General features: G+C 33.4%; 1 protein-coding gene across 5 annotated transcripts in view; it reads right to left on the bottom strand.

Moving 5' to 3' along the window:
- Positions 1-3,587: 3,587 nt before the first annotated feature.
- Positions 3,588-15,399, bottom strand: part of SLC9B1 (solute carrier family 9 member B1) — a 76,935-nt gene continuing 65,123 nt past the window's right edge. For all 5 annotated transcript variants that reach the window (XM_040477177.1, XM_040477202.1, XM_040477185.1 and 2 more), the window contains 5 exons: positions 12,461-12,567; positions 11,475-11,624; positions 6,076-6,184; positions 5,367-5,503; positions 3,588-3,930 (listed from right to left, as the gene is read on the bottom strand). In XM_040477177.1, coding sequence (XP_040333111.1) covers positions 3,718-3,930; positions 5,367-5,503; positions 6,076-6,184; positions 11,475-11,624; positions 12,461-12,567 — 716 coding nt within the window. In that variant the 3' untranslated portion in view covers positions 3,588-3,717. The remainder of the gene's footprint in view (positions 3,931-5,366; positions 5,504-6,075; positions 6,185-11,474; positions 11,625-12,460; positions 12,568-15,399) is intronic.

Raw genomic sequence — 15,399 nt, 5'->3', positions numbered from 1 at the left:
CTAGACTACCATTTAATATTGAGCCTAGCTCCTTTATAGGTTCCACAAGTCATGTCAATGGTGTGTTGGTAACAGCACAGACAGTGGGCCCAACAACCTCAGCAGCTGCTGCTCTAGCTATTCCTGCTGTCAGTACTCTTCCACAGTACAAATATGCTGGGGAGTTTGCTATCCTCAACATCTTAATGTAAAGCCACAAGTTACTATGTAGCAGCCTGCTGTTAATGTACAAGGTCAGGAGCCTTTGACTACTTCCATGCTGGCATCTGCACCACCTCAAGTGCAAAAGCAAATTGGGATGAATGGCTGATTCCTTTATTCAAGCCATGCACCCTACTGTTGCTGATAAAAATCACTGATGTGTTGTTGGAGACTGATAACCTCTTCATAGCCTTGAATCTCCAGAGTCTCTCTGTTCTAAGGTTGGTAAAGTGTTGCTGTACCACAAGCCTACCAAGCTAAAAAGGCTGCCCAGGAAGCAATTAACAATGTCATTATAGTCCCAACTCTTTAAAATTGATCAGGGACCATGAAGAGAAACTCATGTTTCACCAAAGAAAATTATCTAAGCACCAAAAAGCTTAACTATCATGGGGAAATAACTGCTAAATGTAAAATAAATGCAAAAGAGGAAAAGAAACTATGAGCCTTATGTACTGATCAAATGCCAGGTGTAGCAAACATAATGCTGGTTCTAGATTACTTCCTGATTCAAACACACACACACACACACACACACACACACACACACGCAATCTAAAAACTGGTGTTTTATAGATCCTGGGAAAAACAGTTTTCAGCAAAGTACAAAAATTTAAAGCATTTCTTTAATTTTATAATTCTTTACTTTGGAATAGCTCAGAATGTCATTTCAGTTTTAAATAAGAGAAATAATATCTGAACAAGGAAATGTACTTTGGATTACAAAACTCTTCCTTTAATAAAAATTTCTTAAACAGTAAAAAATATTAATAAGTAAACAAGGACATACTTGATAAGTTTATAAGGAACAATATTCTTGTATTTACTTGTTTAAATACTATAAACACTAGGATATTGTACACATGGTTAACTGGTTGTAATTTTATTTTTTATTTGAGAGAGAGAGAGAGCATGTGCCAGGAGAGGGAAGAGGAAGAGAGAGAATCTTTTTTATTTTTATTTTTTTTACATTTGTTTATTTTTGAGAGACAGAGAGAGACAGAGTATGAGCAGAGGGGCAGAGAGAGAGGGAGACACAGAATCAAAAGTAGGCTCCAGGGTCCAAGCTGTCAGCACAGAGCCTGACATGGGCCTCAAACCCATGAACTGTGACATCAGGACCTGAACCAAAGTCGGACGCTCAACTGACTGAGCCACCCAGGTGCCCCTTGGAAGAGAGAGAATTTTAAGCAGGCTGCACTCTCAGTATGGAGCCCGATGTGGGGCTTGATCTCTTGACCCTGGGATCATGACCTGAGCTGAAATCAAGAGTTGGTTGCTCAACCAACTGAATCACCCAGGTGCTCCCAGTTGTAATTTTAAAATGACATTAATGAAGTTAGTTTTTACACACAGAAACTTTTAAATTCAAATTAAGTCTGAATGCCTGCAATACTACCTTAAAATGTAGAATGTTTTGGTCTAATGGACATATAAATATTAAATTTAATACTTAAGGAAAAAAATCTATAAATCACAAAAATGATAGTTTTCTTAATTAAAAAAACCCCATAGTTCGTCATTCTGAAAATGATTTATTGTACCTTTCTCTTTTATTAAGATCAACTTCCTATTTTAAAATCTAATTATCTTATAAATGTAAAATACTATCTTGTGAATATAAATATATTTTCATTTACTTACTGGTAAAATGATATGTCCTTATGATTTAAACATTAGTGATAACATTGCAGAAGTTTAGAATTTTAAATTTTTAGAATTTTAGTATTGGAATTTAGTTGAAAATGAGGCACAAAGTCTATGCTGAGTTGTAAAAATGTACAAGAAAATGCTACTAGAATAGTAGTTATTTTATCTCCTCCCAGAGTTATCTAGGTGTGTTTGAAATTTTGACAGTTTTAGTGTTCCATTTTGTGAAAGGTCCCAGTTTTTATTTTTTTTTTTTAAGTAATTGCTACACTTCACGTTGGGCTGTACCTCATGTCCCTGAGATCAAGAGTTACATATTCCTCTTCCTTTCCGCACCCCAAAGGTCCCAGTCTTACTAGGAATAAATGCATAGTTTTGGTTGCCTTATAGTTGCTTCACTTTGCAAATTTATGTGTAAATTTCACATTCTGTGCTATTTTAATACCTTACTTATTATATAGAAGAGGGAAGAGAGAAACCAAGTAATGACTAGTTCCTGCATTTGGTTTTTGCCACAGAAGTCTGAATGATTTCTAAGAAGGCTCCACTAAGGCTATTTGAGAAGATTTTACATGACCCTTCCAACTTTAAAATAAAGAAACTTGAAATAAACTGAAACTGCATTTTGCTTGTGATGGGTTCTATATAAGCATAGCTGACTTCATCAGACAGAATTGAAAGGAGATTCTGTATTACTAAGGAAAAGAAAATCTCACATGGACAAGTCTATCAGTCTTTCATTTCTGTAGGCTGACTTTAATCCTTATTTTATTCTAGTTGAAAAATCATGGTTTATCTCCATTTGTGATTTAATTTTATACCTGTAAATAAATACTACAATATTTCATTTAAAAACTATTAAGAGGTGCCTGGGTGGCTCAGTCGGTTAGGCGTCCGACTCCCGCTCAGGTCATGATCTCACAGTTTGTGGCTTGAGCCCCGCGTCGGGCTCTGTGCTGACAGCTTGGAGCCTGGAGCCTGCTTCGAATTCTGTGTCTTCCTCTCTCTCTGCTCCTCCCCCACTCATGCTCTGTCTCTCTTTCTCCTTCAAAAATAAACAAAAACATTACAAAAATTTAAAACCAATTAAACTTGCAGGGCGCTTGGGTGGCTCAGTTAGTTAAGTGCCTGACTCTTGATTTCAGCTCAGGTCAGGATCTCACAGTTTGTGGGTTGCATGGGGCTCTGCCCTGACAGTGAAGAGGCTGCTTGAGATTCTCTCTCTTCTCTCTCTGCACCTCCTCTCTCAAAATAAATAAACTTAAAAAAAGAAAAAAGATTAAAAAAAAAACAACTATTAAACTTGTCATTTTAAGGATACTGCAGAAGTAATATAAATTTAATTTTTTTTTTTTTACTTAATATATCACTTATTCAGATAGTCACTAAAAACAGAATATAGAATACATATTGTTGTCCCACTTAAAGTTGGTAGATTTATTCCTGGCATTTTCCTTTCCTGGTGATCTTTTTAGTGAATGAATTACTAAACTGACGATAAGTTCTACTTCTGTTTGGAAGCTTAGATTCTTACCTTTCTGTCATTAGGTTCATTTAATTTTTTATTGTATTTAGTTTGTAATATAACAGCAGATTCAGCCTGATGGATTGCTTTAAATTTTCCTAGAGTATTTACAGATTTATTTTGTTCTTGAAATATATAAATACTAAGAGGTCATTCTATTTACATTGCTTTTATTAAATTAATCTTGGAATAAAAAATCATAGGAAAGCTCTGTAATGAAATTACACATTTATTAAATCCTTGGTTCTATGTACAATCTCCATACACTTGTATGTTTTAACTTTTCTCTCATGTAAGATAATTTATTAAAAGAAGCAGGCAGGTGATGGCAAATAAACTTTTTAATGAAGATCTAATTTTGTCAATTTCACATTGATTTTGCTTGGATCATGGCGTGCAAGTACTTTGGGACCCAGTATGCCAATAATTAGAGCTCCATTTGGAGCTGTGATCAAGATGGCTAAAAATGCTATTGTCATCACATCCCTTGAATATGGTTCCAAGTGGGGTGCGCTGATGCTTGCTGTTTCTAGAGCCAGGGGACCTAATACAGCCTGCATTTAGAGGGCAAAAAGATGAGGCATAAAGAAAAATGTTAAAATAGTTATTATATGATAAAAGTTAATGGTTCTGTTAAAACAAACAAAACCTAGTGGTAGGCTATCAGAAAAGAGATGAGCCTTAAAGTGCTGAGGAATTTTCATGAATTACTCATCAATTTTATGTTCTCCCTAGTAAATATATCTGGACGAAAAGTGAAATAGTGACAAATCAGCGTGCAGACATTTGGGGGCTGGTTTCGTATTCTTATTATCTCAGCTTTCCCATTTAAGTATCTTTTTTGAGTGCTCACATTACTCGCAGAACCTCAGGAGTTTTAAACGAAGCAGGGTTTTGCTTATTTGCCTTTATCATGGATGATTAGTTTCTTGGCTGTAACAAGACAACACAAAAAACTAAAGTTTCTTATGGTTCTCTAGGATTTTGTTGCTTGTCTTCTCCTTGTTCTTCCTACTTGGGAGGCAGTGTGTATTGTAAAACTGACAAGAGGTGTGGAATCTACAAAGTGGGCACTGAGAGATTAGGAAGTAAGTTGCCTAATGTTATAGGCAAGTAACATGGTATTCAAAACAGCCAGTCTTGCCCCATGGACCTGCTTTTTTAATCATGACACAGAAAATTTTGTTGTATGAAAATTCACAACCTTCTGTGGTGGAGTAACAATGGAAAAAAGAATCTCTGGAAATCAAGACATTATGCTGTCACGTTAAAAAGTCTAACAATAAGTAGCAACATCTTTGAGTAGGAACAGAATATCATTAAATCAGAGGGCAAAACTACAAGGTCTCCCTTTTCATTCATTCATTCACTCTTTTATTCATTCACTCACTCATCATTCATTCTTGTAGATAAGTAATGCTTACGGTATACCTCCTGCATGCCAGGCACTGTGTTAAGGGCTGGGGAAAATATAATGGAAGGAAACCAGACACTATTCCTTGTCTTTCCCAGATAGTCTGGTGGGGAGATTTAGTCATTAATTAAAACCATACAAATTAAATGCATAATTAAAAATAATATATGTGCATCCATGTATGGTGGAGTGGGTGGCAGGGGTAGGAAAGATATATTTTTAAAAGAATGTGTTTCTACTTTAAAGTTGTAACAGTTAGCTCTACAATATTCAGCAAAATGTAAACATTCCAGTATTCAGATATATTCTTAGTTTATATTTTGGGAACATAGGGAAAAAATGTTTCAGAAGTTTAGGAAGTATTTGTCATTAAAAGTATACTTTTTAACTTCAGAAGAATTGCTTTTAAAACAGATTTTAAAATATTACATCATTTTCAACAAGTAGTTGTGATCAATGAAGCTTTTTAAAAGTAAGGCTAGTAGACCACATTTTGTGATTAAAGTAACATTATTCATTTAGGATTAAAAAGTCATAAACATTAAAAATTATTAAAATGGCTTAATATGTTCTTACCTGGACTGTAGCTTTGGGGATCCACGATAAAGCAATAAATATTTTCTCCTTAAAACTAAAACCAGCAAAACACATCAATAAAAAAGTACAAGAAATTCGAACCAATAAGGCCAAACTCATGGTAACAACACAAATGCCTACAACAAATAAAAACAAACATAAATAATAAAATATTTGGGAAGAAATGGTTCTTTATACCTAGAGATGTGATTTGCAGAAGTACTGAAAGCATTTTAAGACTATTGCCTCTTTATGTCTTCATTTTCTTAAGTTAAAATAATAATCATAAAAAATAAAAATATGATTGAAGCTTCTATGTAAAGTGCAAGAGATGATCTTGCACTTCAGAGGTACCATGAAAGATAAGATAGACTACATTTATTTAATTCTGAGTTAATAGACTTTGAACTTTCACTATAAAATAAAGTATTCAAAAGGTGCTGATGGTATGTAATATTTTTTGTCAGAAATGAATTCCAGCCTGCATTTCCTCAGGTCACTCAGGAAAAGATATTCAGGGCTGTCTTTGGTAGCAAAGAGCACACAGGGTAACATAAGAGCAAATATATGTTATTAACTGTGTCAGTATGAATTTCTGAAGAAGGTTCTCATACCATTCAAAGACATATTGTAAACAAAATAAAAATCATTCATAATTTTCTTAAATATTTTCAAATCTTATATTTTTTGTGCCTCTAATTATTCTTACCAATAGCATTTGATTTAAGAGATGTAACAGATACTTCTGATCCAACCAAACCAAAAAGAAGGGGTTGAAAAATATACCATACAGTTTTAATAACTCTTTGGACTCTAATCTGTAGAAAAGAACAATATATTTTTAGTTATTGTAACACATGAAAATGATTACATTTTAGAAATTAAAGTCTTAATATTTATTGAACTTAAGATATCTTATTTGTAGATGAAATGTTAAAGTTTAATAAAAATTGAGTAGGTGAATTGTTTTAGTCAAACACTTAAGTAGAATTTGGTTAAAAAATCTACAAAGCTGATAGCAACATTATTTACAATAGCCAAGTTACGGAAGCAGACCAAGTGTCCCATCGATTGATGAATGGATAAAGAAGATGTGGTATGTATACACACACACACACACACACACACACACACACACACACACACACACAGGAATAGTATTCAGCCATAAAAAAAGAATGAAATCTTGCCATTTGCAACGACATGGATGAAGCTAGAGAGCATAATGCTAAGTGAAATAAGTCAGAGAAAGACAAATACTGTATAATTTCACTTGTGTGGAATTTAAGAAACAAAGCAAATGAGCAAAGAGAAAAAAGAAAGAGAGAGAGAGAGAGAGAGAGACAAAGAAACAGACTCTGAATTACAGAGAACAAAGTGATGGCTATCAGAGGGGAGGGGAGTGGGGGGTGGGTGAAATAGGTAACGGGGATTGAGGAGTATACTTGTGATGAACGTTGAGTGATATATGGAGTTGTTGAAACAATATATTGTACAACCTGAAACTAATATAACAACTGTATGCTAACTAACTGGAATTAAAATAAAAACTTTAAAAAAAGAAGTAAAATAGAAATAAATGTTCCTTGAAACTGGAAAAAAATCTACAAAGTTACTCAATAAAAATATTTGGTAATCTTGTCATGAAACAAATAAGGTTTTGGAGTTCCAGACATGTTCTGATGTTTCAGTAAGAACCCTAGCTTTTGTTTGTAAGGTAACGGAACAAATACAGAACTAGCACTACCTCATGCCTGGTAAGAACGTACTCAAGACTATGCAAACATTTCAGCTCTCAAAAGGGAGTTTATAAGGCCTCCACTAACAATTATCTTGGGACCCAGGCCCATGAAAGTGAATCTTGATATGTTCTAAGCTACTAGGCAAAAAATGTCAGTAATCTGTCAGGCCTGCTTCCAAAGGACACATGTTGAAAACTTCAAAGTTATTTTTTCCTGAAAACAAAACCAAACCCATATAATACAGACTCTTATTTGGTTGCCTGCCTGGCTTTCCTTTCTGAGAATGAACCCTTCCCAGGGCTACTTCTCCAGTTATGTGGTTACAACAAAGTCCCCTACTGATGCAACAGTACCCTGGCTCGTTTCAAGGAATCTGGATGAAGAGATTTTAGTTTCAGTCTGGGCTTATCTTTTTTTAAAGACACATAAAACCTTCATATCCTTTGTATTGGGTATAAACTATATTCCTAACTATTCCCCTTATGACTGGGCTTTCTGATTTATAAAAGTAAAGTTTAAAAAAGGAAAAAAAGAAAAACAATTTTACTCTTTCTTCTTGGTGGCACATTATCCTAGTTGTTACTTTTAATTTTTAAAACATATTCTTTACTGTTTGATTTCTTTTATCGTATAAAAAAGAATTTTAGTAATTTTAATTTTATTTATTTAATTGTAACTTATTATTAACCATTTAATTTATTTTACAGTTATGATACTATTGCAATACTAAACAAAATGTTAATATAATTTTGGGGTCAGGAACTTCTCAAGCTGATTCTAAAGTTTATCTAAGAAAGAATTTGTGTAAGAACAGTCAAGAAATACTTTAATCCCATTTACAGTTGCACCAAAAACCATAAAATACCTAGGAATAAGTCTAACCAAAGAGGTGAAAAATCTATACGCTGAAAACTATAGAAAGCTTGTGAAAGAAATTGAAGAAGACACAAAAAAAATGGAAAAAATTTCCATGTTCCTGGATAAGAAAAAAAACTATTATTAAAATCCCAATACTACCCAAAGTAATCTACATATTCAACGCAATCTCTATCAAAATAACACCAGCATTCTTTACAGAGCTAGAACAAATAATCCTAAAATTTCTATGGAACCAGAAAAGACCCCGAATAGCCAAAGCAATCTTAAAATTTTAAGAAAACCAAAGTAGGAGGCATCACAATACCAGACTTCAAGCTATACTACAAAGCTGTAATCATCAAGACAGTATGGTACTGGCACAAGAACAGACACTCAGATCAATGGAACAGAATAGAGAACCCAGAAATGGACCCTCAAACGTATGGCCAACTAATCTTTGACAAAACAGGAAAGAATATCCAGTGGAATAAAGACAGTCTCTTCAGCAAGTGGTGCTGGGAAAACTGGACAGCGATATGCAGAAGAATGAATCTGAACCACTTTCTTATACCATAAACAAAAATAAACTCAAAATGCACGGAAGACCTAAATGTGAGACAGGAAGCCATCAAAATCCTCAAGAAGAAAGCAGGCAAAAACCTCTTTGATCTTGGCCCCATCAACTTCTTACTCAACACGTCTCCAGAGGCAAGGGAAACAAAAGCAAAAATGAACTACTGGGACCTCATCAAAATAAAAAGCTTCTGCACAGCGAAGGAAATAATCAGCAAAACTAAAAGGCAACTGACAGAATGGGAGAAGGTATTTGCAAATGACATATCAGATAAAAGGTTAGTATCCAAAATCTATAAAGAACTTATCAAACTCAACACCTAAAAAACAAACAATCCAGTGAAGAAATGGGCCAAAGACATGAATAGACACTTCTCCAAAGAAGACATCCAGATGGCCAATCGACACATGAAAAAAATGCTCCACATCACTCATCATCTGGGAAATACAAATCAAAACCACAATGAGATACCACCTCACACCTGTCAGAATGGCTAACATTAATAACTCAGGCAACAACAGATGTTGGCGAGGATGTGGAGAAAGAGGATCTCTTTTGCATTGTTGGTGGCAATGCAAGCTGGTGCAGCCACTCTGGAAAACAGTATGGAGGTTCCTCAAAAAACTAAAAATAGAACTACCCTATGACCCAGCAATTGCACTACTAGTCATTTATCCAAGGGATACAGGTGTGCTGTTTCGAAGGGACACATGCACTCCCATGTTTATAGCAGCACTATCAACAATAGCCAAAGTATGGAAAGAGCCCAATGTCCATTGATGGAAGAATGGATAAAGAAGATGTGGTATATATATACAATGGAGTATTACTCAGCAATCAAAAAGAATGAAATCTTGCCATTTGCAACTACGTGGATGGAACTGGAGGGTATTATGCTAAGTGAAATTAGTCAGAGAAAGACAAAAATCATATGACTTCACTCACATGAGGACTTTAAGAGACAAAGCAGATGAACATAGGGAAGGGAAACAAAAAATAATATAAAAACAGGGAGGGGGACAAAACAGAAGAGACGCATAAATATTTAGAACAAACTGAGGGTTACTGTAGGGGTTGTGGCAGGGGGGGATGGGTTAAATGGGTAAGGGGCACTAAGGAATCTACTCCTGAAATCATTGTTGCACTATTTCCTAACTAATTTGGATGTTAATTTTAAAAAATAAAAATTTTTTTAAAAATTAAAAAAAAAGAAATACTTTAAAAATAAGTACAATGGGGGCGCCTGGGTGGCTCAGTCGGTTAAGCGTCCGACTTCAGCTCAGGTCACGATCTCGCGGTTCGTGAGTTTGAGCCCCGCGTCGGGCTCTGGGCTGATGGCTTGGAGCCTGGAGCCTGCTTCCGATTCTGTGTCTCCCTCTCTCTCTGCCCCTCCCCCGTTCATGCTCTGTCTCTCTCTGTCTCAAAAATAAATAAACGTTAAAAAAGTTAAAAAAAAAAAAGTACAATGAGAGGGAATCTTCCATATTAGATTTTGAGACATAAAACTATAGTGATTTAAAATAGAGTGGTACTGGCAGAGAACTAGATAAATAGGATTGAATAGATTCCAGAAATGAACTTATATGTGTGTGTGTATATAACGTGAGAGTTTAGCTCATGGTAAAAGAGGCACTTAAAAAATTATTGAATAATTAATGGATCAGTCAGTACATAATTTAGCAAAAAATGCCTGTCCAGTTTGTGTGCCTATATATGTGTCCGTAGATATATAGTATATGTATATGTATACATATTTATAAACACACACACATATATCCTTAACAGCATTTAAAAAAATAAATTCCATATGAATTAAAGAACCAAATGCAAAAATAAAACAAATAAAAACTAAAAATATTAGATGATAATATGGAAGATATTGTGTATACAATCTTATAATCTTGGGTGAAGATATCCTTCTTAAACAAGATATAGCATCCAAAACAAAAAAGAAAAATGGACAGGTTTGACTCTACAAAAGACGTAACAAAGTTGAAAATAAGCAAAAATTATATGCAATATATGCGTAACAAAGGATTAGCAGCATTAAGATATAAAGAAACTATAAATTAGGAACAAAAGGCAAATAAATCAATTAAAAATGGTCAAAGAAGATGAATAGGTAGTTAAAAAAGAATATATAAAGAGAAGTTTACTGCACTACTAATGTGAAAAATGTAAACAAAGAATAAGAATGTTGTATCATTTCTTACCCATCAGATTGTTTAAATTCTTTGAAGGAATATTTTGCACTACCCATCAAAATAGAAATGTTCCATTTCTAAATTCTGCAATTATGTTTCTAGGAATCTATTTTTATGGAAGTGCTTGCATATTTGCAAAAGGACACATGAACAGGATTGTTCATGGCAGCACTGTTTATAATAACAAAATGGAAATGATCTAAATGTACAAATAGAGAACAGATTAAAGGAAATGATTAAATCTGGGAAGAGGGGTATGATATTTGGGAGTGGTAGGGGAAAAGGAGTCTTATATTTTATTATATGTGTGGGCCTTTTGTATTGTTTTAATCTTTTACAAGCATTTTTCATGTATTAACTGTATAAAATTTTAATGAATAAATAATAAAATAAAATAATTAAATACATAAATAAAATAATAACACTAAATTAAGTAATTAAATTTAATTAAAGAAAATAAATTAAATAAATAAAAGTTATTTAATCATATCGCATAAAACTTGGGTAAAAGAAAGCAGCCTGATGTGATAGCTCAACTTATGATTTCATTTTACTGTATTTCCAGGTCCCTTTCCTAAATATTTTATTTCCTTGATTGATTTATACACTTTCTTGAAGACACAAACTTCTGGAACATCTTCCAACTAGAACAAAGAGATTTTCTAAATGTCTATTATGATGTAAAAAAACCCAGTTAATTTATCTTAAAAAATGTGTTAAAAATATTCACCTTTTCTGTGGACCAATTTACCCCAGCAACAAAAGACAACGCTAGTGTGAATAATCCTCCAGCTGCATGTAAACCAATATGATGGCTGCCCAAGACAGCGGAAACACACATACTCAAAATAAGGAATGCTCTCTTCAGTGAAAGTTTTGTCTAGAATTAGATATTTAGAAATTAATTTACATTTAATACATAATACAATATTTACATCTTCTATCATTGATTATTGATCTTTTGATATCATGTCTCTATATGTTATATTAAGTAATATCTAAAATTTTTACATTCTTCACCACCAAATATTTTAGCAGATTTGGTACCAAGTGAAAAAATTTGTAATTATTACATTTTATCCTCTGCCACATCTCTGATACTAATGTCAGTAAAATGGCTATAATACTTTAGCTGTAAGTGAAGAAGAAAGGAAAGAGACCCTTATGTAGTTCTATATATTTTAATATCTCTTTAGCTAAGACAATTGTTAAGGGGAAATTAAGATGGAAGTTACAGAAATACAAGAGTAATGGCATATCCTTTGGCGGAGGAAAGGGTTGAGTTTAATACAGTTGCCTTAGCCAAAGGAAGTGGGAGTGAATTTAAGTTAGAAAACATGCAGAGATAAATGGCAATCTATTTCCCCAAAAATGTTCAGTGGAAAATTGGAGGGAAAAATCATTAGGGAAAATTGTCAGGGGTCAACAGGCAATTCAATGAATAAAGGGGTGGTGGAATTGAAAAGGTACTCTGGGTTAAGTACACTTTTCTGATATTCTTATTTGCCAAATTAGGAAGCAGAGACTCTAGTCAAGACCATTGACTTGTATCAATCACAGCTGTGCTCCATTTTAAGCAGAGAGTAGGCATTGGAGGCTATTTTGGGGAAAGGAGAATTAAATGTTACATTTAACTGTTTATGGCTCTTCCAAAAGTTCAAATTTTTAAAAGAAATATCTAATAGTATACTTCTAAAAAATAAACTTTTTATTTACCTGATCTTCACTTGGAAAATATCGAACAAAAATTCCCAAAACAGCTCCTGCCAGCACACCAATAAGTATGTCCCGGAAAGAGGCAAGGATATTTTTAAGTACACTGCCTGTAAGGACACACAATAAAGGAAACATTTCATAGAGAAATATTTTCACATACTTCACATATCAGAGGATCAAATCTAGGTGGTTTCATAAAGAAAGGCACATATTTTCCAGAACAAATATACAAAAATGGTCCTTTAATATTCACATACTTGAAAATATATGATTTGTTTGATAAATTATATATTGTCAAATAATTTAATAAATACACACAATTCAGAAATGTTCATTGAAAATATAGGCCAGAAAACAAAGAAGTAATAAGCCATAAGGTGGCTCACCTACACATACAACCTGAAAGACCAAGTGAAGTGGAAGAATGGACAGAAATGGACAAAGGAACACTTCTGGCACCTAGCACATGTTTCTTCTCCAATATACTATTATGACAAAGAAACAAATGACTTAAAAATGAAAAGAAAAATTTAACAACAACAGAAGATTTATTACAGGATCAATCCTAGGAATATTCGAGTCAGGAGTCAATTGAGTTTCTAATATATTTTATGTACCCATATCTGCAGTTTAGAGTAATAAGTTTTAAAAAAGATCCTGAGTCACAAAAAAGTTGTTATGCTATGTGTATTTAGCTTAATAAGGTGTGTGTGTGTGTGTATATATGTGTGTGTGTGTGTGTGTGTGTGTGTGTATACCTTTAGAAATGTTCTTTATTAAAAAATTATAGAAATGCAGGGTGACAACAATAAGATAGTAGATTGGGAAGCCCCAGAACCTTGTTCCCTCACAGAGGCATCAATTTAACAACATACAGTCCAAAAGCCTTAATGGAACTCCACAAACCAATTAAGAAGTTGCAGTAAGAGAAAAGTGACTCATCATGTAGAAGGAAGCTCCTGGAAGATTATCAGAGGATTTCAGAGTGGAAACCTTAAAATGACCAGAAGAGGGTGGGATGATAAATTCAAAGTGCTGAAAGAAAAAAAAACTGCCAATCAAGAATATTATTCTACAAAATTACCTTTCAAAATGAATAAAAAATTAAGACTTAGATAAACAAAAGTTGAAGGAGTTCATCACCACTACACCTGACTTACAAGAAATGTTAGAGGGAATCTTCAAGTGGAAGTAAAAGGATGTTATCAATACAAAAGCACACAAATATAAATCTTTGGTAAAGGTAAATACCATAGATGAATTCAGAATCCTGTAATACTGTAAAGTGGTGAGTTAATCACTTTCAATTCTGTTATAGAATTTAAGATAAAGACATGAATATAACCGTAAGACTGTTAATGGATATACAACATAAAAAGGTTTAATTTGTGACATGGATTACAAAGTGAAGAGGGTGAGATGTAAAGGATTAGAATTTTCATATGTGATTGAAATTAAGTTATCACTTTGAGTTTTTATAAGGATAGAAAAAGATATTCCATGCAAATGGTAACCAAAAGACAGCAGGGTGGTTATACTTATACCAAACAAAATAAAATTTAAGTCAAATACCAAAAAGTCACAAGAGATAAAGAAGAACATTATATAATGATAAAAAGGCCAACTGACCCAGACCTAATAAGATGAGGTCTCCATATCTACGATATTCCAAAATATAGACGTATTGAAGATCTAACGTAAAAATAAAATCCTGAAAGTCCTTAACATTTTAAGTGACAGTTGATACAGTCATGAGTCAAGAGAAGATTTTCTAAGCATGTAACTGCTTGGTTTTTCACTTTTTCTGTCCTCCTCAAATTAGGTGTGATCTCCTGTAGCATGCTGTGTAGCACCGCATACTATCTACTATTTATCACATTTTGTAATTTTTGTTTAACACAAACTCCTTGAGAACATGAGCCACATGGGCTTCTCTGCTGTGTCAAATAGTATAGAATAGTACTTAAAAGTGTGGGTATGGGGTTGCATCCCAGTGAAAACTGGGTTTCCAGTTTTGGGTCTGTGACTTTGACCAAGTTACTTAACCTCTGTTCCTTGGTTTCCTATTCTGTAAAATGAACATAGTACCATTGTGACTATTAAATGAGTGAAAATATCTATGGAACTTGGAGCAAGTATCAAAGCAATTACTCAACAAAAGCTAATATTGTCGTTCAGTGTTTATCCTCAGTATTTGGCACAGCTGTTGGCACAATGGAAGAGGAGCACAAAAAAATATTTTTTGAAAGAATTACTGATACTTGTCATGAAGGTAAAGATTTCCAGATTTGACAATAAAAATTTTAAAATTCTGAATTGCAAACAAAAAAAAAGATAAAGGGTAAAGTAAAATTACAAATGTCGATAACTATAGAGTATAGGTTATCATTCCTAATTTTATGCAGAATCTTGACAAATCAAAAAGAACGAAAGATGAACACACCTGTAAGACGAAAGCAAAGGATTTCAAGAAAAGCAATTTATAAAACATTCCAAGATGCCAATGGCCAATAAACTTGAATATTTTAAAATACCACTAGTATTCAAAGCACTCCATTTAAAGAAGCCTTGCTTTTCACCTATCAAATTAACAAAGGTATAAAAAGCTAGTAATACCTAGTTTTGAAGAAGGTGAAGAGAAAGTAGCAAGGTTTTTTACCCTGCTAGGACATGACATTGTGGTAATATATGTCAGAAAGCTTATAACTATATATACTTTTATCTCCACAATTCCACTTTTGAGATTATGAAAATATTAAGATTAGGTACAACTATTTAGCTATAAGACATTCAACCATGCATTATTTTAACAGTAAATATTGGAGTCAACTTCAATTTTCAACAGGTTAAGTAAGTATGATACAGCCAAAAGAAAACTACACAACCATTTAAAAGGTCATGGAAATATATTTACTGAAAAGAAACTTGTTAGTGATATA

The sequence above is a fragment of the Herpailurus yagouaroundi genome, unplaced genomic scaffold, assembly GCF_014898765.1.
Source record: "Herpailurus yagouaroundi ecotype Mexico unplaced genomic scaffold, PumYag 28, whole genome shotgun sequence".
In the NCBI taxonomy this organism is placed as follows: Eukaryota; Metazoa; Chordata; class Mammalia; order Carnivora; family Felidae; genus Herpailurus; species Herpailurus yagouaroundi.
The sequence above is the reverse complement of the archived record's forward strand: the minus strand, read 5'-3'. Positions and strand labels throughout refer to the sequence as shown.